Below are 26070 nucleotides of genomic sequence, written 5' to 3'. Positions count from 1 at the left end.
AAAAAACATTCTGATGAATAAGTCACTTCTATGTTCTTTAATAAGAAGAAATAAGTCATCTACTCTGAGTTTAAACCAAACAGAATTTTAGTTTTGTTAAATTTCAATAGCTGGGGCTGAGTAAATGGACAATTTTATGGTTTGAAATATGATTTTTTTTTGGTATTTTGTAAATGATTACAGCTAGAGCCAATAAGATTCTTGAGATTTTATTTCCTTGTTAAATTGTTACTCAAATGGACAAAATCTTGGAGGATATTAGTTAGAAATTGAACTGCCATATTTCAGTTTCCACCTTCCAAGGCTCTTTAAAAATGTACTAGTTTTTAGTGACAGTCTTTCTTTTGTTGGTTCATGGGAGCAATTCATTACTGATGTTTATTTTGTCTTGGGCTGGGCTGTAAAACTACTCTACAATAACATAACTTAGGAGGTTGTTATTTTAGAATTATGTCCTATATCGTTGTGCTCAAGAAAAAGAAAGACTAGAAATTAAGAAGCAGTACATCTTTAAACATTTATTATTGCCAAAAAAGGGAGAGATGATTTAATTCCAGTTAGAATTTATTAATGGTCTCGTTCATATTTCTTTTATTAAAACATCATTTATCCTTTACTCTAAATTTTGAATATAAGCATTAACTGTCAAGGTTGACAGCCATGCAATTAACCAGCTTAATTTTGGTTGGAAGATGAATGTCTCACTGCTGTCATGTCTGATGAGCAGGCAGAGCCCTGTATTAAAATGGCTCTGTCCTAGAGGGACAAAGTTATGGGTTTCACTGCCCAGCCCACTAGAAAAATACAAGTCAAGGAGGTTACAGCCGAACACAGACAGAGCATGAATTTGTAAGGACATCTTATAACCTGATTTTCTTGCCAGAGTTATAAAAATGGTTTTCAGTTTTTACAATGTTACATTTAAAATCATAAGGCTTTTCAGTATTTAGGAAAAATTTCCTAATTATCTTTTAGATTATTCTTTTTTGCATCTCAGAGTTGAAAGGGCTCTATGAATAAACACGGTATTTTTGCCTTGCTCGGCATCTAATTCTTTTTTTGTCTGTTTAGTTTTTTTTATTAATTTAAAAAAACTGACAAGAAAGAAACACAAACATTCTTAACATTTGCTCATTCCGTTCTACATATATAATCAGTAACTCATAATATCATCACATAGTTGCATATTCATCATCATGATCATTTCTTAGAACATTTGCATCAATTCAGAAAAAGAAATAAAAAGACAACAGAAAAATAAAATGAAAACATTTTTAATTACACATGTAATATATGTCTATTGAAAAAAATTAGAAAATACAAATAAGCCAAAGTAAATGAGATACTGCTTCATCCCCACTAGAAGGACTATAGTCAAAAAGGCAGGTAATAGCTTGGGTTGAAGCCCTCTTACGCCGCTGATGAGAATGGAAATGGTGCAGTTGGTTTGGAAAACAGCCTGGCAGTTCTTCAAACAATCAGAGTTGCCACCTGACCCAACAACTCAATTCCTCAGTATACAGCCAAGAGAAATGAAAACAGACGTCCACACAAAAACCTGTATGCAAATGTTCACAGCAGCATTACTCATAATACCCAAAAAGTGGAAATAAACCAAATGTCCATCAACCGATAATGGAAAAACAAGAGGTAGCATATCCACACTATGGAATATGATAAGGAGAAATGAAGTACTAATACATACTACATCATGGATGGACCTTGAAAACATTATGCCAACTGAAAGTAACCAGTCACAAAGGACCACATACAGCACGATGTCACTCATGAAATGTCCAGAACAGACAAATCTATAGAGACAGAATGTCACTGAGTGATTGTCTAGGGCAAGTGGATGGGGCTTTCAGGGGAAGGTGACAGCGAAGGGGTGGGTGCTTTCTGAAACTGTGCTGAGAGATGGATAACTCTGTGAACATGAAAAGCCAATGAATGGTACACTTCAAATGGGCCAACTGTATGAATTATATCCCAATAAAGCTGTTTAAAAAATGAGATCAAACCCAACACCTAGACGTATCAACTGATACTCCACACATCCTCTTGTGTAAATATATACGTAGTACATATATTTATAAAAACAGGGTCAGACTCTACAGTTTTATAATCTGCTGTTCTCATTTAAAATACAATAACATCTTTCCATATCAATAATTACAGCTTTTTATCATCACTTTTAAGAACCATGTAATATTCTATTATAAAGCAATGTCATAATTGATTCAACAAATCCTCTATGACTAGATATTTTCATTGCTTCCAGGTTTTTTCTTACACAAGGGATCTCCTAAGAAATGTCAGGGATATTCTCTTACTTCAGAAGAGGAAAAAAAGAAAGCAACTGCCTGCTTGTTCATAAACTGCAGAGATAATGACAAGAAAACAGCGAGAATAAAATGTCCTTACATTATTTCTGGTATAATTAAACTATCTCACTAAACAATTTAGCAGCTTAACAGACAACGCATCTCAGCCAATACAAGCAAAAGACTAGTTCCTTTCCTGGCATATAAAAACCAAGAGATTACATGTGAATTAAATCTCAATGAAGCAACTATCATTTTTTTTTAAAAGAGAGAGAAAAAGCTCTCACCTCTGATATAACAAACTTCTATGTGATAGATCTGAGAAGCCTACTGGGTTTCATCATTTTTTTACATTTTTGCAGATCTGGCAAATAAAATATGGCGTATCATTTTCATTTCTTTGGCTTGTGGAGCCACTCATCTGTCAATGGACATTTGGGCTGTTTCCATTTTTTGGCAATTGTAAATAAGGCTTCTATCAACATTGGTGTGCAAATGTCCATTTGTGTCCTTTCCTCTGACAATACACCTAATAATGGGATTGTAGGATCATACGGCAGTTCTAAGCTTCCTGAGGAACTGCCAAACTGCCTTTGAGAGCAGTTGCACCACACTACATTCCCACCAACAGTGGATAAGTGCGCCTCTTTCTCACATCCTCTCCAGCACATGTAGTTTTCTGTTTTTTTGATTTTGGCCTTTCTAGTGGGTGTGAGATGATATCTCATTGTGGTTTTGATTTGCATTTCCCTAATAGCCAGTGAAGTTGAGCATCTTTTCAGATGTTTTTGAGCCATTAGTATTTCCTCTTTGGAAAAGTGTCTGTCCATATGTCTTTTGCCCATTGGGTTGTTTGACTTCTTGTTGTGGAGCTGAAGAATCTATATATTACAGTTATTAAACCCTTACCCGACATGTGGTTTCCAAACATTGTCTCCCATTGCGTAGGCTGCCTTTTAACTTTCCTGACAAGATTCTTTGATGCACAAAAGTGTTTAATTTTGAGGAGTTTCCATTTATCTGTTTCTTCTTTCAAGGCTCATGCTTTGGGTGTAAGGTCTAGGAAACCACCCCTTATTACAAGATTTGTAAGATACTTCCCTACATTTTCTTCCAACAGTCTCATGGTCATAACTCTAACGTTTAGGTCTTTGAACCATTTTGAGTTAATTTTTGTATAAGGTGTAAGTATGGATCCTCTTTCATTGTTCTGTATATGGATATCCAGTTCTCCTAACACCACTTATTGAAGAGGCTGCTCTGTCCCAAGTGGGTTGGCTTGACTATCTTATCAAAGATCAATTGTCCATAGATGAAAGGGGTCTATTTCTGAACACTCAATTTTGATTCCATTGGTCAGTATATCTATCTTTATGCTAGTTCCATGATATTTTGACCACTGTAGCTTTGTAATATGCTTTAAAGTCAGGTAGTGTGAGACCTCCAACTTGATTTTTCTTTCTCAAGATATTTTGGGCACCGTGCCCTTCCAGATAAATGTGGTTATTGGTCTCCCTATTTCTGCAAAGTAAGTTATTAGGATTTTAATTGGTATTGCATTGAATCTACAAATCCATTTGAGTATAACTGGCATCTTAACTATACTTAGTCTTCCAATCCATGAACATGGTATGCCCTTCTATGCACTTAGGTCTTTCATGATTTCTTTTAACAATTTCTTATAGTTTTCTGTGTATGGGTCTTCTGTGTCCTTAAATTTATTCCTAAATAGTTGATTCTTTTAGTTGCTATTGTAAATGGAATTTTTCTTCTTGATTTCCTCCTCGAATTGCTCATCACTGGTGTATAGAAACACTTGTGACTTTTGGGTGTTGATCTTGTACCTTGCCACTTTGCTGTACTCATTTATTAGCCCAAGTGGTTTTGCTGTAGAGTTTTTGGGATTTTCTACATATAGTATCATGTTATCTGAAAATAGTGAGAGTTTTACTTCTTCCTTTCCAACTTGGATGCCTTTTCTTTTTCTTGTCTAATTGCTCTGGCCAGAACTTCCAGCACAAGGCTGAAAAACAACAATTACAGTGGGCATCCTTATCTTATTCCTGAAATTAGGGGGAAAGCTTTCAGTCTTTCCCCATTGAGGATGATGTTAGCTGTAGGTTTTTCATATATTCCCTTTACCATGTTGAGGAGGTTCTCTTCTATTCCTATCCTTTGAAAGGTTTTCATCAAGTAAGGATGTTGAATTTTGTCAAATGCCATTTCTGCATCAACAGAGATGATCATGTGGATTTTCTGCTTTGACTTATTGATATGGTGTGTTACATTAATTGATTTTCTTGTGTTGAACCAGCCTTGCATGCCTGGAATAAATCCCATTTGGTCATGGTGTATAATTCTTTTAATGTGCTGCTGGATTTGATTTGCAAGTGTTTTGTTGAGGATTTTTGCATCTTTATTCATTAAAGTGACCGGTCTGTAATTTTCTCATAGTATCTTTGTCTGGCTTTGGTATTAGGGTGTTGTTGGCTTCACAGAATGAGTTGGGTAGCTTTCCCTCCTCTTCAATTTTTTTTGAAAAGTTTGAGCAGGATTGGTACTAATTCTTTCTTGAATGCTTGATAGAATTCACATGTTAAGCCATCTGGTCCTGGACTTTTTTGGGGGAGCTTCTTGATGAATGATTCAATCTCTTGTCATTGTTTTTCTGAGGTTATGTATTTCTTTTCGCATCAATGTTGGTTGTTCATGCCTCAGGAAGTTGTCCATTTCATCTGCATTGTCTAGTTTATTAGCATATAGTTGCTTATAGTATCCTCTCATTAATGCCTTTATTTCTGCAGGGTCAGTGGTTATGTCCCCTCTTCCATATCTGATTTTACTTATTTGCATCCTCTTTCTCTCTCTTGTCAGCCTAGCTAAGGGTCTGTCAATTTTATTGATTTTTCTCAAAGAACCAACTTCTGGTTTTGTTGATTTTCCTGATTATTTATATATTCTCAATTTCACTTATTTCTGCTCTAATGTTCATTATTTTTTCCCTTTTGTTTGCTTTGAGATTAGTTTGCTGTTCTTTCTTTAGTGCTTCCAAGTAACAGTTAATTCCTTGATTTTTGTTTTTTCTTCTTGTTTTTTTTTTTTTTTACACGGGCAGGCAAGGGAAACAGAGCCAGGTCTCCACCACAGCAGGCAAGAACTCTGCCACTGAGCCACTGTTGCCCACCCTCTTTTTTTAATATAGGCATTTAAGACAATACATTTCTCTCTCAGCACTGCCTTTGCTGCAGCCCATAAATTTTGATATGCTGTGTTTTCATTTTCATTTTCCTTGAGATATTTACTGATTTCTCTTCTAATTTCCTCCTTGACTCACTGGTTATTTAGCCTCCAAATACGTGTGAATTTTCTGGCCCACATCGCAGGAGGAATGAGTCGCCAGCATCAGTTTTCCCTGAGTGTGAGATCCAGCAGGTTACCAGACTTTCCTATGAAGCCTTTAGACTCTGTGCTTTTTCTGTTCTGCCCAGCTTGTGATGCTTATCTGCCAGCATGATGCGAAGCTTTTAATCTCAGCAAACTCCCCCTGCCCAAGGCATGGTGGAGACAGAGGTGGGGTAGTAGGACGGCTTTAATTGCTTCTGTTTTCCAGTCCCTGGGGCCTGAATCCCTTGAAGGGGGATTTTACTTGGGCTGGGCTCTGCCCCTTTTTTCTTGGGGAAGACACACCCTTTAGGGAATTAACCCTTTCACCTGACTAGTTACTTTGTCTCTCAGAATAGCTTTAGCTCCACCCTTGCCTGAGGCAGTGCTGGAGCCTGAGAGTGCTTGTAGTGCTACCTAATGAGCTATTTAAGGAATTGAAAAAAAGCAAAAGAGCCTTTGGAGAGCCAGACCCTCCCTCCTTAGGTTTGAAAGACCTTGTGTTGGTATGTGGCTCTGTGTATCTCCAGACTCTATGTGCCTCCTTTTCTTGGGGTCCAACCCTTTTGCCAATTAATTCTGCAAGTGGAGCTTGGCTGAGCTAAGCCTCTGCTGCTAGTAAAGTCTGCTTCCTTTCCCCTGGGGGAACCAGGCTGCCGTGCCTGTGGGGGAGGGGTGCCAGCCTCCACAGCTTGGGGGACTCACCGTTCCCTGTGGGCTCCCAGTTGGTCCAACTTGTCCAGACTGGTGTACTCTGTGTGTCTGGTCACTGATGTGACCTGAGCAGTTGTTCTGTCCTGTTCCTGGCTATTTACTAGCTGCTCTGGAGGACAAAATAAATCCCACACCTCACTATGCCAGCATGCCCGGCCTCTCCCTACTAACCTTAATATTCCAAATTCTGATCCCCTTTTCTCTGCCTTAGGCCTGTACCAACAAAATGATCACATTCTTTCTTTGATCCTTAGTAAAAGAAGTGTAAGAGAACAGAACACCCAAGGAAGAAATCTAGAATTAAAGATTTTACTTTTTTTCTTTCAACATATCATTTTATTAATTTTTCTCTTTTCCTTGCTCTATAAGGACTTAGGTTTCCACTTATTTGACTTAAAAAAATGTTTATCAAGAGCAAATTTTAAATGCTTATTGTAGAAAATAGAAAATACTACTGCACCAATGATATAACCAATGTTAATAGGTTGTGTGTGTGTGTGTAAATGAGCATTTAATTCTTTTCCTTAGAAAATGAAACGAAAAATTCTGTATGTACAGTTTGGTATCCTGCTTTGTCATTTAATGCTACTTTAGAGCCCCACTTTGAAGCCAATCGCTAACATAACTGACCAGCATCCAGGCAGTCTGTGCAAGGAGAGGTGGCACCCGTCTTCGACCGCACCTCCTCCTCCCGTTTCAGCAGGAGGAGGTCAGCTATGACCACAAGGTGACGCACAGTCAAGGCCCTCAATTGCAGGGCTGGCCCTGTGGCCTGGCAGGCTTTCCAGGGTGGGAGGATTACCTGAGTTTCAGTTGTGATCGCACCTCTCCAAACTCCAGCTGGAGTAGTTCGTTGTAACAGGCCATGATGCTGGGGTTTTCTACATACCTCTACAAACAGAAAAGGGAATTACAGGGATGAGCAAATGTGCATCTTTAATAATTATGTGTCTCAATAAAAGATCAATTATTTTAAACAAACCTCAATTTGGCAAGTGAAATCTAAAAAAAGGAGATGAGAGATGAAATTTATGGGCACCAAACTCGCTTTTTAAAAAGTGCAGCCTATACTGATTGCATATATAGAATGGAATGATTTCTAAATGTTGTGTTAGTTATTTTTTTAATTAAAAATAAAAAGTGAAACCTAAGAATGCTTTTCTTTCTGTGTTTTGTATTAAGAGGATTTTGACTGTCTTACCTGTCACTGATAAACCAGAAGCCAAGAACGAGGAAGAAATGTACTAACTTAAGTCCAATTTATCGTAGGCTTTCAGAGTATATTCACTTATCTAAGAGCAATATTTTACCCTCTTCAACACAAGCTCATGGTAAGCAGAAGCATGCCTGTATTTGCATCTTCACCTGCATTTCACAGGCGCAGCCCCAACTCAGGCAGCGAGTCACTCCAGTGGCTGAACTGAACCAGCAAGCGGTCGGCCTCTGCAGGGCAGTACAGCCAAAGCCAGGAGACTGCTCAGTACACCGTCTCTCATTGCTGGGGACATGAACTACTGTTTATAACAACATCCGCATAATGAAAACATGACAATCAAAGCAAATCACGTAGTGCTGAGAAGCATGGACTCATCCCACTATCAAATTATGAATTTCATAAAGGTCACTGTGTTCTGTCATTAAGATGGAAAAACATTTATGGACATTTATGCCCTTATTTCTGTGAACTGCTCCTTGCTTTTACCTGCCTGATAAAAGGGTAACATCCTACCTGACTAGTGAGGAAGCTGAGGCCTACAGGGAGGGCGTCTGAGGTTCACATCTACAAGTCAGGCAGATCTGGGGTTTGGGCCCCCCAGAGTTCCTTCTGCCGTCATGGCGAAGGCAGATGCTCCCCTCTTGCAAGAGGGGTCAGTTTTGTCTGTGTGTCAGGAGACCTAATAATCCAGGCCCAGGTTCACACTTGAAAAACCATCTGACCCTAAGTGAGGCACTAATTTAGTCTGTTTCCTCACCTATAAAAATGAGAACACTAATGCCACTCCTCCGAGCACAATTACAATGCGAAGTAAAGGAGGTGACATGAGAATGCACACTGGCTACAAACCTCCAACAAATGTCGAGAAGAGCCACCACCACTCCCCACGATGGTTCACAGGCCTACACAAGCCCTCTGCACCCACAGAAGTGTGACAGGGCAGGGGCACGCCCGCCAGCCCCCACCGCTGCCCACGGCTCCACCCACCAGGCCCCCCAGGAGCCCCAAGGGCTGCCTCCTACACAGGCAGGATTGGAGAAGTCAGGTTTCTAGGCATAGAGCTTGGGCCACTGCAGAGGGCTCAGCGGGCCTCCCTGCTCGACAGGTGAGGTGTCAGGACAGGGCGACATTTGTATATCTACAATTCAACAAATGGCCACTCAGGCAGGCCACTAGGTTCTTCACTGGGCATTATAATGTACATACCCGCCAAAGATTTTCACCCCAAAGGTGGAAATCAAGGTTAAAAAACCAGCACCTGTGACAAGATGTGTAGTACAGTGCTCCCCCTGTCTACGCCCTCCCCAACCCCCAATCATCTCTGCCACTGCTCCGAGTGTCTAAACATCTCATCTTTCCTGCACCTCCCCAAACTTCATGTACATCCCCAGGACCTTACAGGGCCTGGAGGGTGGGCTGTTGAATCAGGTTCAGGGACCCCCAGGAAGCAGGTCGCTGTACCCTCCGCTAACCCAGCAGCTGGGCTTTCTCTCCAGCACCCCCACCATGTGAACGGGAGGGCCACAGCCCTGCAGGCTCCCTGAGCTGGCACATGTCACCTTCTCCAAAGCATAGCACATCCAATGCTGGGACTTAATGTCCACCTTGCTAGGCCTCTACCAGTGACTAAACGCTAGAATTAACTGCAGGGCTTGCAAAATATGCACAGCTGTGCAGACACCTCCCCAGACCAACTGTGGTAGTTAGATTCAGGTGTCAACTTGGCCAGGTGAAGGTGCCTAGTTCTGTTGCTGTGGACATGAGCCAATGGTATGTGAACCTCATCTGTTGCTGATTACATCTGCGGTCAGCTAGGAGGTGTGCCCACTGCAATGGATGATATTTGATTTAATTGGCAGGTGCTTAAATGAGAGATTCAATGTAGCACAGCCCAAGTAGCTCAGCACACCTCATCTCAGCACTCGCAGCTCAGCCCAGGCCTTTGGAGATGCAGAAAGGAATCACCCCGGGGAAAGCTGTTGGAACCCAGAGGCCTGGAGAGAAGGCCAGCAGAGAGCACCCTGTGCCTTCCCACATAAGAAAACCTCAGTTGAAAGTTAGCGGCCTTTCCTCTGAAGATCTATACATTAACTAAATAAATCCCCTTTTATTAAAAGCCAATCCGTCTCTGGTGTGTTGCATTCTGGCTGCTAGCAAACTAGAACACCAACTGAAACATTCTCCAGGGAGGCTCCTCAGAGGACTCTGATGCTCAACCAGGGCTAAGAGACAATGAATTCGGACCATAAGGATTTTAATCAGCAGCTGCTTAATTGTCAAGTCCAACTGAAGGGGTGGGCAGGCCCCCCAACCACCCTTTAACCTTTAACCCTAACTAAATCACAAAATACCAGACCTCACTGTGGCGCTGGTTCAGGTCCAGAGCTGGGTTCAAACACAGGCGCCCCTCCCTGCCAGCCACAAGAGCTTGGGAGATGCACCTTTCCTCTAGGGACAGATGCCCTTCTCTGTAAATGTGGTCAGGATGCTACAGTGCCCTCTGTAGCTACCCATCCAGAATCACCTAAGTTTGTGAAGCTTGAGGTTTCTTGGGCTACAAATATGCCCAGCGGTCAGATTTACTTGAGTTCTCTCCATCGAGATTCCCAAGACCTCAAGTGCTACCTGCCAACCAAAAGGCCCCTGCAAGGGGGCTGTGCTTTGGCTGCCTTATTTTAGAATCCCTGAACTGACTTTAAAAGTTGCATGTACACATGTAAGCATCATAATCATTCATCCCACAGTATAATTCAAAAGAAGTATGCTATTAAAGGAGATTTTATTATGTTTAGAGGACTCACGTTGGAGAGACTAAGTAAAGTCTTGCAGATACATCAGGTTATAAACCAAACCAACACAAGGACAATTTTCTTTTTTTTTGAATGTCAAATTATTTCAAAATATTTGCTGGGCACTAAACTGAGATAGTGACTTCTCATACTGAATTATACTTGTGTAACAAAGAAGTCGGTGCATACCCTTGTAAAGCCTGCAGCGATAAGGGGCATTACAGAAGACTCTTCTTTATCTCCCCTTCAAAAGAACACAGCAATAGGTGAGAGACAGTTTTTATCAATTACATCTTGCATTTTCAACTACTCATTAACTTACATCTATGTAAATTAATTAAGATACTACTATCATAATGAGTACTGTTAAATGAATTAGATTAACATGAAACTTTATAACATAAAGTTGAACAGAGTTTTCTGTCTCCATCTCATATTTAGCTTTTGGCAGAATATACTAATGTTTGAAATACAGAGTACATTAAATTAGGAGCCAGAATATATTTATGTAAAATAAATGCTTAAACTAAATTCAATTCTCTATTTCCTCCTACTTTCAGTTTATAAAAAAAGGACACAAACATTTCTTACATTTATAAAAATATATAAGCTAAGTAATACTCATTTGAACAGTACCCTCCTCTTTCACATATGTCTTTTCTTCACCACCAATTTAAGGATGAAATACAAGATATCCCTTCATTCATATATAATTAAAATCCTCAAAGATATTTAGAATTAAAAGGCCCTAAGAAGATACCCCTGGAAAACAACTGTACTTTTAAGAATGGAATTCTCTCATGGTTTGCCAATTTACAAAGCAAAATGCAGTTCAAAGTCACAAAACCTAGCATGAGAGTAGAAACTCCGCTCCTTTGAAGTTAATTGGAGAAGCAAAAGAAAATACAAAAGAAGAAAGAAGAATAAAAACGACCACATCTGTCACAGCACAGAGCAAGTTGCTATTCGACCATCTGTAAGAGCAAACATTATACTGACACTTGAATTTCAACATTGAAAAATAAAAAAGTTTACCTGCGTACTACACCAACAATAACTGTGTTTTCAGAGAGCTTCGATGATCTAATAGACCTTAAAAAACAAAAAAAAACAAAACACGTTCAAATAAATTTAAAACAATTCCTAAGATGACAGATGCTGGTAAAGCCAGGCTGGGGAGGGCTGGAAGGCAGAGCAAAAGACCCGCCACCTTCCGGGCTTCACGCCTAGCTGGACTGTCTCTTCTGGGGACAGGCTGTGGTGGCCGGACAGTTACGGAGCCGAATGTAACCACAATGGAGGTGAGCGCCTTCGACTTGCTCTGCTCTCCGCTGACCTCAGGGGCTGCGCCTGCGTGGGTGGGCCTCCACACTGCCTAAGCGGACGACCACACTCGGGGGGCGAGGGGCCTGCTGTGGGTTAAGCTGTGCTCCTCAATAGGCATGCTGAGGTCCTAACCCCAATGCCTCAGGATGCGCCCCATTTGGGAAGAGGGTCACTGCAGATGGAATTGGCGGGGTTAAGACGAGGTGATGCTGGAGTAGGGTGGGCCTTTAACCCAAGGGACTGGGATCCTTATGAGGGGAGAAGAGGCACGGACACACGAGGGGAGACGGCCGTGTGACGACCGAGGCAGAGACTGCGGGGCCACAGCGGGCGGCAGCCAGGAGAAGCAGGGACGGGATCGCTCTCCTTTACATCAGACTTCTAACTTCTGGAGCTGTGAGGCTGCAGCTCTGCCGTTTAGAAAAGTGAGACAGACCCAAAGGTCAGGTCTCCACGGTAGTCTCAGCAGCAAAAAGAAGGAAGACTTCCTAAGCAGGATGGGGGAACACAACCGTCAGGAAGAGACGACATCTGATAGAAAGGTTAAGGATGGAGGGAGCTGCTGACAGAAGTGGAAGAAACTGCCCCACTGAAGTTCCCAAGCAGAACAGGCTTCACACACAGAGGCGAAGACAAACTTTTCAACAGCTCTGGAGAAGAAGCCTCCCAGGACGCCCCGGGGAATGAAAACCCAGCCAAGAGATCAGAGAAGAGAGAAACAGATGTGACACAGAGGAGTAGGAGAAAGAAAAGAAACTGCTCCACTGGAGACTTACAATAGCCGTGAACTCGTCCTACACTGGGGAAGCAAGCAGAGTATTCTGGAAAGGAAGACACAGGCCTGCAGGAGGAAGGAACTCGGCCCTAGGCCTGGGAAGAAAAGACTCAGGTGCAAGGGTGAATTTTGAAAAGGGAAATGGAGAATACCACACCCTCTCAGCAAAGATTAGGGGTACATTTTATTCTGCCCCAGCCCAGCCAGAAGCATGCTGGCCTCTGGGACATTGCACCCAGAACGGGGCAGAGACCACCCAAATCTGATCCCACGGCCCCAGCTCTTTTAAAGAAGCAGGAGCACTCCTGAGTCACGGAGCACAGAAAATGATTTGAGTGACTGTTTCTCAATTGTCCAAGGTGGCTTATAAATAGTACCATTTTAGATGCATAAGAGAGAAGGTAACTTTCTAGGAAATGGTGCCACTGTCTTGTCAAACTGTTTCTGTAGAGGACTGAGAGTAAATGGTTTGGCTTTGCAGGCCACATGGCCTGTCATAACCACCCAATCCTGCCTCTCTGGCACAAAAGCAGCCATGGGCACACACAGGTAGATGGACTTGACTGCTTCCCTTTGCCCATCCTGGCCACCGGGCGCTGGTGCTTAATCTTCTCGTGGAACTCACACTGAGAAAGGCTTCGTGTCCAAGGCCAGATGTAGACTAGACTTGGGAAAGAGCAGGTGCTTGGGGGTGGGCACGCAGCTCTGGAGACCAGCCAGCCCCCGCAGGCCATGTGGTCTGCCTCCCTCTTTCTCAGCTCTTCTGCTTACCCCAGCACCCATCCTGTACTCCCCCAGCTCCCAGCTTCCTATCTTCTCCACAGGGAGCCGGCCTAAAGGGCACTGAATGGCTCTGCTAGAAGAACTTTTCTCACTAGGCCACTGCAGGGCTTCCTGGCCCGGGGCCGTCCCCCGGCCAGCATGGCATCCCTGCCTGAAGAAGAGCCGAGCGCAGCTTCCTGGAGGAGGACACAAGGGGGCTGCTAAGGCTTGGAAGGGGAACAGGCGGCAGGCACGCACACAGACAAGACCAGTTCACTATAAACATGACGACAAGTATTCGTCCTCGATCATCTAGGCGGAAACACATACCCCTCTCAGAAAAGACTGGGAATACATTTTAGTACTAATCATAAACAGGAAGTAAGAAACATGGACTCACAAAAGGTATTTTGATGCCTTCTTAGCACATTTTATTTATTCTTGCTCTTATGTTTTAACAATATCAAAGAGATCTGGAGTGAGGAAAGGCAAATTTAAGTTTGCAGCCAGCTGTCTCAATCCAGCTCTCGCTTTTTGCTTTTAACTCCCCTCGGGAGAACCGTCTTCAGTTTGTCACACTACAGGGCTCACGTCTTAACTGAAAACTTATTGTCAAAATCCTCGCCAGACGCAAGGACAAACAGCAAAGGACAAATGAAAATAATTCACGTAAAAATATACTCTTCGATAAAATTTGCCTATTTGCAAATATATGCCAATAGCTTATTAGCAAGGAAAATGGAAGAATATATAATTGGTAAATCATAGCCTCTTCCTGCCACTCAAGGTAAATAAGAAAAGCCCAACAAACACCAAGTGAAATTTTTCATTGGCCACTTACTCAACAGAAAAATCATTTCTGCTGTGGTGGGAACTACTCTACATGATTTCATTAGCATCAGGCTTTTTCCCAGGATTTACATGCTAGGGCTTCCCTCCCAGATGAGTTCTCGCTATCTCTGCGAGGAGGGGAGGACTAAGTGAAGGTGTTCCCACACTTTCCACGTTTATATGGCTTCCATTCAGTGTGGCACCTCACGTGTTTTTGTCAGGATAAGAGCCACTTGAAGCTTTTCTCGCACTGAGAACACTGATAGGGTTTCTCTCCACTGTGGGTTCTGCCATGTTTTTTAAGGATGTGGACCAACTGAAAGCTTTCTCACATTTTTCACATTTATATAACTTCTCTGCAGTGTGTGTTTTAATATGAACTTGAAGGGATGTGCCTGCCAACAGAAGACTCTCACACAATAATTATATACAGTTTTTCTTCAATGTAAGTCCTTTTGTGGCTTCAACAAGAAGCAAGTCTACTGAAGGCTTTTCCACATTGTTTACACTCACTGTCCTTCTCTCCAGGGTGCATTCTCACATCTTCTTTAAAGCACGGGAGCCAACAAAAGGCTTTTCCACAATACCTACATTCGTAAGGCTTCTCTCCAGTATGAACCCTTTTCATGTCTTCAAAGTGAACTTGGACAACTAAGGGCTTCACCACATCGATTACATTCAAAATGTTTCTCTCCAGCATGCACTTTCACATGTCCTTGGGAGGATTCATGTGAACTAAAGGATTTCCTGCAATACTGACATTCATAGGGTTTTCTCCAGTGTCAGTTCTTTTGTTCTTCAAAAGGAATGGTGATAACTGAAGGTTTTTCCACATTGTTCACAATGATAAGGCTTCTCTCTAGTATGAATTCTTTCATACCTTCTAAAGGAAATGGAACAACCAAAAGCTGTAGCGCACTATTTACATTCATAGCATTTCTCTCTAGTGTGTGTTAGGATGTCTTCTGAAGGATGCGGGATAAATGAACACTTACCCACATTCCTTACATTTATACAGTTTCTTTCCATTATGAATCATCACATATGATCTTAGAGAGGTGGCACGTCTGTAGACCTTCCCACATCCCTGATATTCATGTGTTTCATGGAAAGTAAGAGACCTGATGTGCCCAAGGGAAGGATGGTGCATGAAGACCTTTCCACACAAACGACATGCATATGGACCAATCCAGGGGGAGTTTTCTTGTGCAAATGGAGATGTGGAATCTTACACAAGGTTTCTCCACTTTCCTTTTCACAGACTACTTCCTCCATATGATTTTGCAAATGTCTTGCCTAGTTTTTGTGTTATTTTTCAAAGTTAGAGTATTCCCAATTTCTCCCTAAAAGGCAGACACCATTGTGAAGTTTGCTATAATCTGTTCCTTGCACATCTTTTGCCCAAAAACATTTTGGTGAGAAACTGGCTCACTGGCTTTCAATTGAGTCTTATCATGTATCAAAGAGAGGCTCCCAAAGGTCTCCAGCATCCCATCTGAGAAGGATCCAGCAGAGCCCACTTCTCCAAGGTGAAGTCCCCAGCCACATCCTCAAAGGTGACTGAGTTCTAAAATATCCCACATTGTTTCTGCCTCCGGAGGGCCCCCAGGACATCCGCCCGAAGGCTCCGTGGGCCCAGGCAGATGACAGACCTCCTGGACTGGGGCAGGGCAGCTGGGGCCGCTTGGGGACGGGGATAGGAGCTGGCGTTCGGGAAGAGAGGAGCCAACATCACCCTGCACCCTTCTCAACTCTTTGCTTAGAAGCAAAAAAAAAGATCTGAGTGGAATAATAGCAAGTAAGCAACCATTAGAGGCTCACGGAGTAGCTTCGGATTACTTAATCATAATTGGAAACACAGGAATGACAGGCATTTGGCTAAGGATGAAGTTGAAGGGAAGAGCGTATTTAACTGGATACAAACTGATCCCTACAAAGGAGGTCCACAACTGTATAAAAAGGCAGAAGTGTACTCCTGACTTTTCTGATCACTAAGAACTGCTAGGAAACAGAAATGTTAGGAACCTGGTTGAAAAATAACACACTTGCTTTAGAATTCACGGGAACTAGGAAGAATGGCTTGTCACAGACCGAACATATGCACAGACTTTAGGAAGGCAGATTCTGTAAGGTCAGAAGAATGATGGAGCACGTTTTTGTAGCATGAGGTTCTGAAAAGCAGGACACACATACTGGAAAGTTCTTAAAAACCATTCTTCTTGGGTATATCATGAAAGTTAGACCTAGCCACCCATAACAGAAACCCCAAATAGTGGCTTAAACAGGATTTGTTTCACATACAAAAGACATGCAAGGTAGGCCATCTCAGGCTGTATGGCACTTTGTAGTATCAGGCGCCTTCTCTCTTGTGCTTTTCTATTACTGTCTGCATTGCCTGCTGGCCCAGGAAAGATGCTTGAGCTCCAGCCACAATGTCTATGTTCCAGACAGTGGGAAGAAGGGTGGAACAAGAGTCTGCACACTCCCTTTAAGGATATTTTACAGAAGATGCACATAACACTTTCATGGGCCAGCTGCAAGGAAAGTTAGGGGATACGGTATATATTCTGGATGGCCATAGGTCCAGTTGAAACTCAGAGACTCTATTTTATGGAAAATGGGTATTTCGAGCAACTCTGAGGCTCAAGCCACACTAGGCAACGAGAAATGATTCTGATGATGGTCTCGACACAAAACCGGCAGGACGGTCACATGATGGAGGCTTACTGGAAGGACACAGCAAAGTCCTTCTATGAGGTAAGGTTTACAAAAGCACAACCCTGTAACCAGGACTTTGCTACTGGTCTCTCTGATGTATGGGATGAGTTTCAGATGAAAAAGAATGGAACTTACAATGGTAAAAGGATCTACAGACCAACATGAGTCAAGAGGTTATACGGAAGCCTCTGGAACTCTGGGTGAGTCTTACCTCTCCATTCTCCATGGATTTTAATTCTGTTAATGCATTTTGGATTTCCACACATTATCTGTCAACTTCCCTTATAAAATCTTCCCCTTCATTACAGAATTTTGCAACTGTTTCACAAAGGAATACTTCTTCTGAGTACACTTAACATGTCTTTTAACATGTTCTTCAATTTCTTGCAGAAAATAATTGTCTTGGTCCTTAGGGCTATCCCTCCCCCTCTGCTATGTGTGGCAGCTTTTAAAGTTCCCATTTTCATCCTGTTTATTCACCCAGAACAGGAGCAACATCTGCCCAGGCCAAGACACTGCCAGTGGAGAGGGTCAGGAGTGTCTCCTTACCAAGTCCTGGCTGTATCCTTTGTTGCTAGCAGCTGTGCTCCTCTTAGATAGGCCTGAAGAGCAGGTCAATAGTGTAAGTTTAGGCTCAAAAAGTGCTGCCAGGGCAGGCCATGGTGGCTCAGCAGGCAAGAATGCTCGCCTGCCATGCCAGAGGACCCGGGTTCGATTCCCAGTGCCTGCCCATGTAAAAAAAAGTGCTGCCAGCAGGCCTCTTAAAAGCATGGGTCCTCTACACGGAATGGGTCCCTGTTCTTCTCTCTCCAGTTCTCTAAGTAAATCTGAGAACTGATGCAGTTTGCTGTTCTAAATCTGCGTATGTGAAGGACTCTTCCTGCGCTCAGGCTTCTTGTCCCTTCTTGCAACCTGGCAGGAAACACCGTATCTCTCTCCATCCCCCTCTGCCCCGGTCTTAGGCTTCTGCATGGCTGTAGAAAGTCACGAAGGAATGGGCAGAGAGGAGGTCGCTGGTATGACACGAGGCAGGGATTCAAACCAAGGAACAAGGAGCGTTGCTGGTAGCAGGCACCAATGATACAGACTCTGGAGAGAAGGCATTGCCTTGCAGAATGCCTTGACTTGAGACTTCTCCTAGCCTCAAAATGATCATGAGTTCTGCAAAGGCTGAAAAGGCTGAGTTCTGATAAAAACCATGTACCTACCCTGGAAAGTAACACAGGGTAGTAAGAGAGCAGCACCTTCTAACAGAAACTGGCCAATGACTATGAGCAGAAGTGTAACGCTCATCACCTCCAGGCTGAAACACAGGTGTGATGCTGAGTGCAATTCCATCCCCTGCCCCTGAGAAGGAAGCTGGTGTTGAGTCAGTGGAGTCACAGGGTGGAAGTGGCCTGGGTCACTGAGTCACCTGACGGAGGAGAGGTGCTGGAGGACTGCCCAGACCCAGAGTGGACACTGCAAGAAATGGAAACGTCCTCACATGGATGGTGGTGGTGAACGTGTAACTGTGACTGCACAGGGAATGTGAATTGTCTGCTTAGGTTGGACTGTATGGTGTGTGAATAAACAGGAAGACACAAATGCTGGAGGAAATAGAGAGGGAGATACGTACCTCCTCACTGCTGGGAGAAGCAGAGAGGTGCAGCCCCTAGAGGGCAGTGTGGTGGCTCCCCAGGAGGCCAGCACAGGGTTCCCATATGGCCCTGTAACCCCATTATTAGGTATGTACTGGAAGAACTGAGATTAGGGACGCAAATGGACATTTGCACACTCGTGTTTTTGATGGCCGTATTCATGATTTGCCGTGGAGGGAGGTGGCCTAATCTCCCGAAGAACAGAACGGTGAAGTGTGGTACACACGCCCAGCAGCACACTGAGCGGCTGCAGGAAGGTGTGAGGCAGGCAACCAGGTGAGTGAGCCTCGGAGTCAGGATATGGAGTGAAATAAGCCAGAAACTAAAAGACACATATTATAACACCTCTCACTAACATGAACTAACTATAGTGTGAAAACCAAGATTGTATTTGAGGACTCAGGTCATCGGGGGAAAGCCTACTGCCAAGGTACCTCATCGTAAGCTCTTAAAGAGGTAGCTCTGTCCCTGATCTGGACTGGTTATTTCTAAATTCTGAGATGATCAGCTCTTTGTGCTGAGCCCTGGCTGTCTCCTGGAATTCTGAGTACTGTGACGTCTGAGACACAGAGCTAGACTTCTGGAGCTCTGAGAGTCAGCATTGCCCCTGTTAGTTAGATTCAGTTGTCAACTTGGCCAGGTGAACATACCTAGTCTTGTTGCTGCAGACATAAGCCAATGATACGTGAATCTCATCTGTTGCCAATTACATCTGCAGTCAGCTAAGAGGCGTGTCTGCTGTAATGAGTGACGTTTGACTTAATTGGCTGGTGCTTAAATGAGAGATTGCAACGTAGCACTGCTAAGCAGCTCGGCATTCCTCATCTCAGCACTTGCAGTTCAGCCCAGGCCTTTGGAGATGCAGAAAAGAAGTCACCCCGGGGAAAGATGTTGGAACCCAGGGGCCTGGAGAGAAGACCAGCAGAGACCATCCTGTGCCTTCCACATAAGAAAGAACCTCAGTGGAAAGTTAGCTGCCTTTCCTCTGAAAAACTAACAAAATAAATCCCCTTTTATTAAAAGCCGATCCGTCTCTGGTGTGTTGCATTCCGGCAGCTAGCAAACTAGAACAGCCCCAGACAGAAGCTTTCTGAAAAGGTGAAAAAGAGATCAGACTTCAATTAGCGATATAAATGGAACCGATTCAGTTAGAACTAAGGTAGATCAGACTAAAGGGTAAAGGGTGATATTGACCATGTTTTAAAACTTCAACTTATGTGAGACCAAAAGAAGAGATTTTTATTCAGTACAAAATGTATACTTTCTGTAGCATACTATTTAATTTAACTTGTACGGTCAGCTTATTCAAACACCATAACTACATGGACTCTTGAATGGGGAGTGAGGTCTTGCTGGTTTGCACAGGTTAATGTGGTGCCCGACACATCCCAGGGCAATCGGGGCAGAACATAAACAAGTATTTGCCAAGTTCCCTTGAGGGACTGGGGGAAAAAATATGAATCCATTAAACTTTGCCACCTGGGTAATTCCTGATACCCTCACAAGCACTGAGGACTGCCAATTCAATAGGCTAACCCTCAGTCTTGGAACTTGCCCCTATGAGACTTACTCCTGCAAAGGAGAAGCTAAGCTGACCTATAATTATGCCTAAGAGTCACCCCCAGGGAACCTCTTTAGTTGCTCAGATGTGGCCTCTCTCTCCAGCCACCTCAGCAGGTGAACTCACTGTCTGCACAACATGGGACATGACTCCCAGGGGTGTAAATCTCCCTGGCAACTGGGACATGACCCTAGGAAGGAGTCTGGACCTGGCAGCATGGGATTGAGAAAGCGTTCTTGACTAAAAGGAGGAAGAGAAGTGAAACAAAATAAAGTTCCAGTGCTGAGAGACTTCAGAGTCCAGAGGTCACTCTGGAGGTTATTCTTATGCACTATATGTAAACTAAGTAGACAATTCACGCTCCCCGTGCGGTCACAGTTCACGCTTCCCGTGCGGTCACAGTTTTACACATTCGCCACCACAGTCCATGTGGGGCGTTTCCGTTCCTTGCAATGTCCACTCTGGGTCTGGGCAGTCCTCCGGCACCTTTCCTCCGTCAGGTGACTCAGTGACCCAGGCCGCTTCCACCCTGTGACTTTTTAGACTTTAGAGTATCTGGAAGGAAATACCTGACACTGCTGAACCCAATCCAGTAGGCTTGATTCTTGAAGATGATTAAATAACTACAAAGCTTTACAGTGTGGCTGTCTGATTGTGAAAACCTTGTGGCTGATACTTCCTTTATCCAGTGTGTGTACAGATGAGTAAGAAAACAAAGTCAAAATAAATAATAGGGGGGATACGGGTGTTCTGGTTTGCTAGCTGCCGGAATGCAATATACCAGAAACGGAATGGCTTTTAAAAGGGAGAATTTAATGAGTTGCAAGTTTACAGTTCTAAGGCCAAGAAAATGTCCCAATTAAAACAAGTCTAAAGAAACGTCCAATCAAAGGCATCTAGGGAAAGATACCTTGGTTCAAGAAGGCCGGTGAAGTTCAGGGTTTCTCTTTCATGTGAGAAGGCACATGGCGAACACAGTCAGGGCTTCTCTCTCAGCTGGAAGGGCACATGGCGAACACGGCGTCATCTGCTAGCTTTCTCTCCTGGCTTCCTATTTCATGAAGCTCCCCGGGAGGCATCTTTCTTCTTCATCTCCAAAGGTCGCTGGCTGGTGGACTCTCTGCTTTGTAGTGTTGCAGCATTCTCTGCTCTCTCTGAATCTCTCATTCTCCAAAATGTTTCCTCTTTTATAGGACTTCAGAAACTAATCAAGACCCACTCAGATGGGTGGAGACATGTCATCCCCTAATCCAGTTTAACAACCATTCTTAACTAAATCTCATCAACCAGGGAGATGATCCCATCACAGTCCCTAAATACACAGCATTGAATAGAGACTATTCTACCTTTAAGAAATGGGATCCATATTAAAACATGGCTTTTCTTAGGGGGCATACTTCCTTTCAAACCAGCACATTCCACCCTCTGGCCCCTAAAAAAGACATGTTTTTCCCATATACAAATACATTAACTTCATAACGATATCAGAAACCTTAAACCTTTCAGTAGCAATACAATGAAGTACAAAATTAGAGACAGTATAAAAGCTCATCAAGTCAGTTACAGGCATGGTCTGTCCTAAGGCAAAATTCTCTTCATTTGCTCTGGACCTTTGAAAACTTATAACAAGTTATTTGCTGCCAACATACAAAGGAGGAACATTCATAGGATACATATACACATTTCCATAGGGAGGAAGGAACACAGGGGTCACCGGACCCATACAGTTTCGAAAACCCTCAGGGCAAAGTCCATTAGATTTCAAAGTCTGAGACTCATTTATCCTCAGGGCTTTAGAAAGCGGCAGTCCCACCCTATCCAAATGCCTTCGCCTGCCTCTCTCTGAATGCAACCTTGGGGGATATTGGGGAGACCACCTTTTTCTCGGCTCCACCTTCTCCAAGCATTGGGGCTGCACCCGGGCTTTCTGCCATCTCCAGGGCACACGCTCAACCCCTCCATGTGGTGGCAGCCAGGCTCTCCCCAAACCCCAAGGAATGTGCTTCACCTTCTCCAAGACCTGAGGCGGCATGACTCTTCCACTGCAACGAGGTGGAAGGCCCATTCTCTGCCTTTGGGGCAAACTCACCCTCTCCATGGGCTTGGGTGGGTCCGCTCTCCTTGCCCGAGGCTTCTTGACTTCAGACCTCAGTCTCCACGGTTTTGCCTCTGAAGTTATTTTTCCTCCAATGTGTCCCTTCTCTGAACCCCTCAGTCCAGACTGGCAGCGGCTCTGTTTATACAGGTCCCACAGCACTCTCGTTGGCTTTCTATGCAGTACTCTTGGATCATGCCCATCAGACATAAGGAGTTTCCACAAATCTTTCCTGGATAACTCCATGTCCGATCCTGACTTTCTCTGAAATGGCTGGGTAGTTCCACATTTGGTTAAATCCACACTATACTCTGTAGTCTCCCTTTCTGTAGGCCCAGAATTTTCCGGGACCTCAATTTCTGGTTTCTTTTTACTCAAGAGTTCAGTTTTCAGCTTATCTCTTTCCTGTCGCATTTCACTATAAGCTGCAAGGAGAAACCAAACTGCACTTTCAACATTTAATTTGGAGATCTCTTCTGCTAAATATCCAAGTTCATGGCTTTTAAAATCTGCCTTCCAGCCCAAGCCACTAGTCAATTTTGCCAGACTATCTGCCATTTTAAAACAAGGATCGCCTTCCTTCCAGTCTACAATAACACGGACCTCATTTCTGTCTAAGGCCTCATCAGAATTGTCTTTAGAGTCCACATTTCTACCAACAGTCTCTTCAAAACATTCTAGGCCTTCTCTATCAAGCTTTTCACAACTCTTCCAGAATCTTCCCTTTATCCATTTAAAAAACTGTTCCAACATGTTTGGTATTTGCAAACTGTAGCAGCAGCACCCCACTCCTGGTACCAAAATCTGTTCTGGTTTGCTAGCTGCCGGAATGCAATATACCAGAAACGGAATGGCTTTTAAAAGGGAGAATTTAATGAGTTGCAAGTTTACAGTTCTAAGGCCAAGAAAATGTCCCAATTAAAACAAGTCTAAAGAAACGTCCAATCAAAGGCATCTAGGGAAAGATACCTTGGTTCAAGAAGGCCGGTGAAGTTCAGGGTTTCTCTTTCATGTGAGAAGGCACATGGCGAACACAGTCAGGGCTTCTCTCTCAGCTGGAAGGGCACATGGCGAACACGGCGTCATCTGCTAGCTTTCTCTCCTGGCTTCCTATTTCATGAAGCTCCCCGGGAGGCATCTTTCTTCTTCATCTCCAAAGGTCGCTGGCTGGTGGACTCTCTGCTTTGTAGTGTTGCAGCATTCTCTGCTCTCTCTGAATCTCTCATTCTCCAAAATGTTTCCTCTTTTATAGGACTTCAGAAACTAATCAAGACCCACTCAGATGGGTGGAGACATGTCATCCCCTAATCCAGTTTAACAACCATTCTTAACTAAATCTCATCAACCAGGGAGATGATCCCATCACAGTCCCTAAATACACAGCATTGAATAGAGACTATTCTACCTTTAAGAAATGGGATCCATATTAAAACATGGCTTTTCTTAGGGGGCATACTTCCTTTCAAACCAGCACAACGGGCATGGGATGTTTTAGGTGTTCTTTCTTATTTTTTTTTGGATTAATGAAAATGTTCAAAAACTGATTGTGGTGATGAACGCACAGCCGTATGATGACTCTGCGAGCAACGGCTTGTACACTTTGGATGACCACATGGTGTGTGGATATACCTCAATAAAACTGCACCGAGACAAAAAACAAGAAATAAAAGAACGAAGGGGAGCAGGGCCGCTCACAGGAGCACTGGTGTTCAGGGGGGGCCAAGGCCCCTGCTCCTCTGGTCAGGACAGCTCCGATGCCCCCAGCTTGACAGTGAGTCAAGACAGCCTTTTTCCCACGTCCTTTCTTTAGGGCCATCGGTACTTCAGCTTTAGAAACAGAAGTGTGTGGGGAGATAGTCCATCCATGGTGTACCATCAGCGGCTCACAATGCCCTCCCATAGTTGTGGATTCATCACCACAATCATTTTTAGAACATGTGCATCACTCCAGAAAAAGAAATAAAAAGAAAAAAGAGAACGCTCATACATCCCACACCCCATACCCCGCCCTCTCGTTGACTACTAGTGTTTCCATCTACCCGGGTTTGCAGCAAGCCTCTTGACTGGTCCCCATGGTTGTATCAGCAGAGAGTGGAGTCTGTCCTTTCTGCTCTCCCAGCTTTGGACATATCTATCATCTTGTCTTTCTGTTTTTTTAGTGCTGTGGTCAATTTTTGTCTCTTTTACTATCTTCATGGGGATTTTATGAAGTTGGAAGGGGGCACTGATGTCAGACACTGCACAGGATAATTTAAACAGCCTCACAACCAATTTTCTTGCCTCAATTCTTCTGTCCTCTACTCCATTCTCCACTCGGCAGCCAGAGGGACCTCACATTGTGTTCCTGACACTCCCTGAACACAGTATGTTGGTGTCTCGAGCGCTACAGGATCCCATCCACAGGCTTTGGTGCAGACCCGCCCAGAGCTATGCACCACACCTGTCTGACCCAGGCCCACGGGACACCCACCTAGCAGAGAAGCCCCGAAAACCCTGAGCTCGCTGATGTCTGTTCCTTCGTGCGCTGCTCCTTCTCCCTGGAGTGTTTTCTTGGCCTTTCTTCCTTACAAAATTCCTGCTCATCCTTCAAGACTCAACCCAAACGTCCTCTGCAAAAGGCCCACCCCAGTCTCCATTTGTACCCCCTCTGTGGACATGGACTGGCCTATGCGGAGCTCACTCACCTGCCTGCCAGCAAAGCATCAGCTCATCTGTGTACTGCAGGTACCAAGTATAGCATACAGAACTGAGAAAATGTGAAAAGTAGGGTTCCTAAACTGGTAAACTCGGAAAATATAGCACACAAAAATTATCTCGCCATTAGCAAGGTATCTGTAAAGAGCTCCAAATGCCTCCCATAGAAAGATGCCAATGAATGCCATTTGGACAGGTCAGTAATGACGAAAAACCCTTCACAACATGTCTTGATTAGGTATACCAAAAGGAAGGAAAGAACTAAGGTCTTGTAAACAGGTAAGTCTGCTGAGACAGAGGGCAGGCGGGTCAGGAGGGGGAGCCTAGAAAGAACAGTCCACATGGGCAGGCACCCTTGAAGGACTAAGAGAGATACTAAGAGAGATAAACCAGGTAAGGGCCAAGATCCAGAAGAAACCAACTTAAAATAATACAGACAAGGGTCCACACTTGCCTCAACAGAACTCACTACCAGTGGCACAAGGACCCTTCCCAGAGCCTAACAAAATGGGGATGATGTAGTGGGATACCAGAACTGAGAAAGACCCGAGATTCTCGGTGAGGCTGAGACACACCAACCACCAGGAAGGCTCCAGGATGGGCTGCTCTCTGTCTAGCATGGGGGAGGCGACCACTCTGCTTACTCTTCATTGGTCTGTCCAAACCTCGGGCGAGCTTTTCAGCTCTGGAAGCCATGCTTGTACGAGATATCACCGGGAAGAGGGTACTCGGAGGCAGCGTCCTTGATGGGGCTGGGGTCTGACGCCACGCTCTGTGAGACCCACGGGGCGCAGCGAAGATGCACTCAGACCAGAGAAGATGTCTCGGCAGGGACCTACCCCCTGCCCTCACATGTCGGAAATCTATTCTGAAAGGGGATGAGACCTGCTCTAGAGACCCAAAGGGCCAGTTCTGGGCTTGACATGAGGGAGAACTTCTAAAACTCAGAGCGTTCCTCTGGGAGGCCCTAAATCCCCAGCAGAAGCTGATGGAGAGTGGAGGGGACCTTGCAGAAGAGACGCACGTATGGCCCTCTACCCTTCTCTAAAACCACACGCAACAACCCCGTTCACATTATTTACTTTAAATGGTATAAATTTTCCTATTTACATGATGAGAACTCTGGGTAACTCTAAAATGTACGGAATTTGGTAACTGTGAGTTCCTGACTGTTATGTAGCAGCACTTTTTTCATTTAAATATCTCAACCCCACTTGTCTATAGGCTTGAAAAGACAAGAACTT

The 26070-nt window shown here is 43.9% G+C and overlaps 1 protein-coding gene across 2 annotated transcripts in view; it reads right to left on the bottom strand.

Annotated features, from left to right (window-relative positions):
- The window catches only part of PDE8A (phosphodiesterase 8A), a 170742-nt gene that overhangs the window by 46286 nt on the left and 98386 nt on the right, over window positions 1-26070 (bottom strand). For both annotated transcript variants that reach the window (XM_077124302.1, XM_077124303.1), the window contains exons 4-6: window positions 11460-11516; window positions 10614-10668; window positions 7222-7310 (exon numbers count right to left, since the gene is read on the bottom strand). In XM_077124302.1, coding sequence (XP_076980417.1) covers window positions 7222-7310; window positions 10614-10668; window positions 11460-11516 — 201 coding nt within the window. The remainder of the gene's footprint in view (window positions 1-7221; window positions 7311-10613; window positions 10669-11459; window positions 11517-26070) is intronic.

Source organism: Tamandua tetradactyla, chromosome 12, assembly GCF_023851605.1.
Source record: "Tamandua tetradactyla isolate mTamTet1 chromosome 12, mTamTet1.pri, whole genome shotgun sequence".
Taxonomy (NCBI): Eukaryota; Metazoa; Chordata; class Mammalia; order Pilosa; family Myrmecophagidae; genus Tamandua; species Tamandua tetradactyla.
Note: the sequence above shows the minus strand (reverse complement) of the source record. Positions and strands in the feature narration are given on the sequence as shown.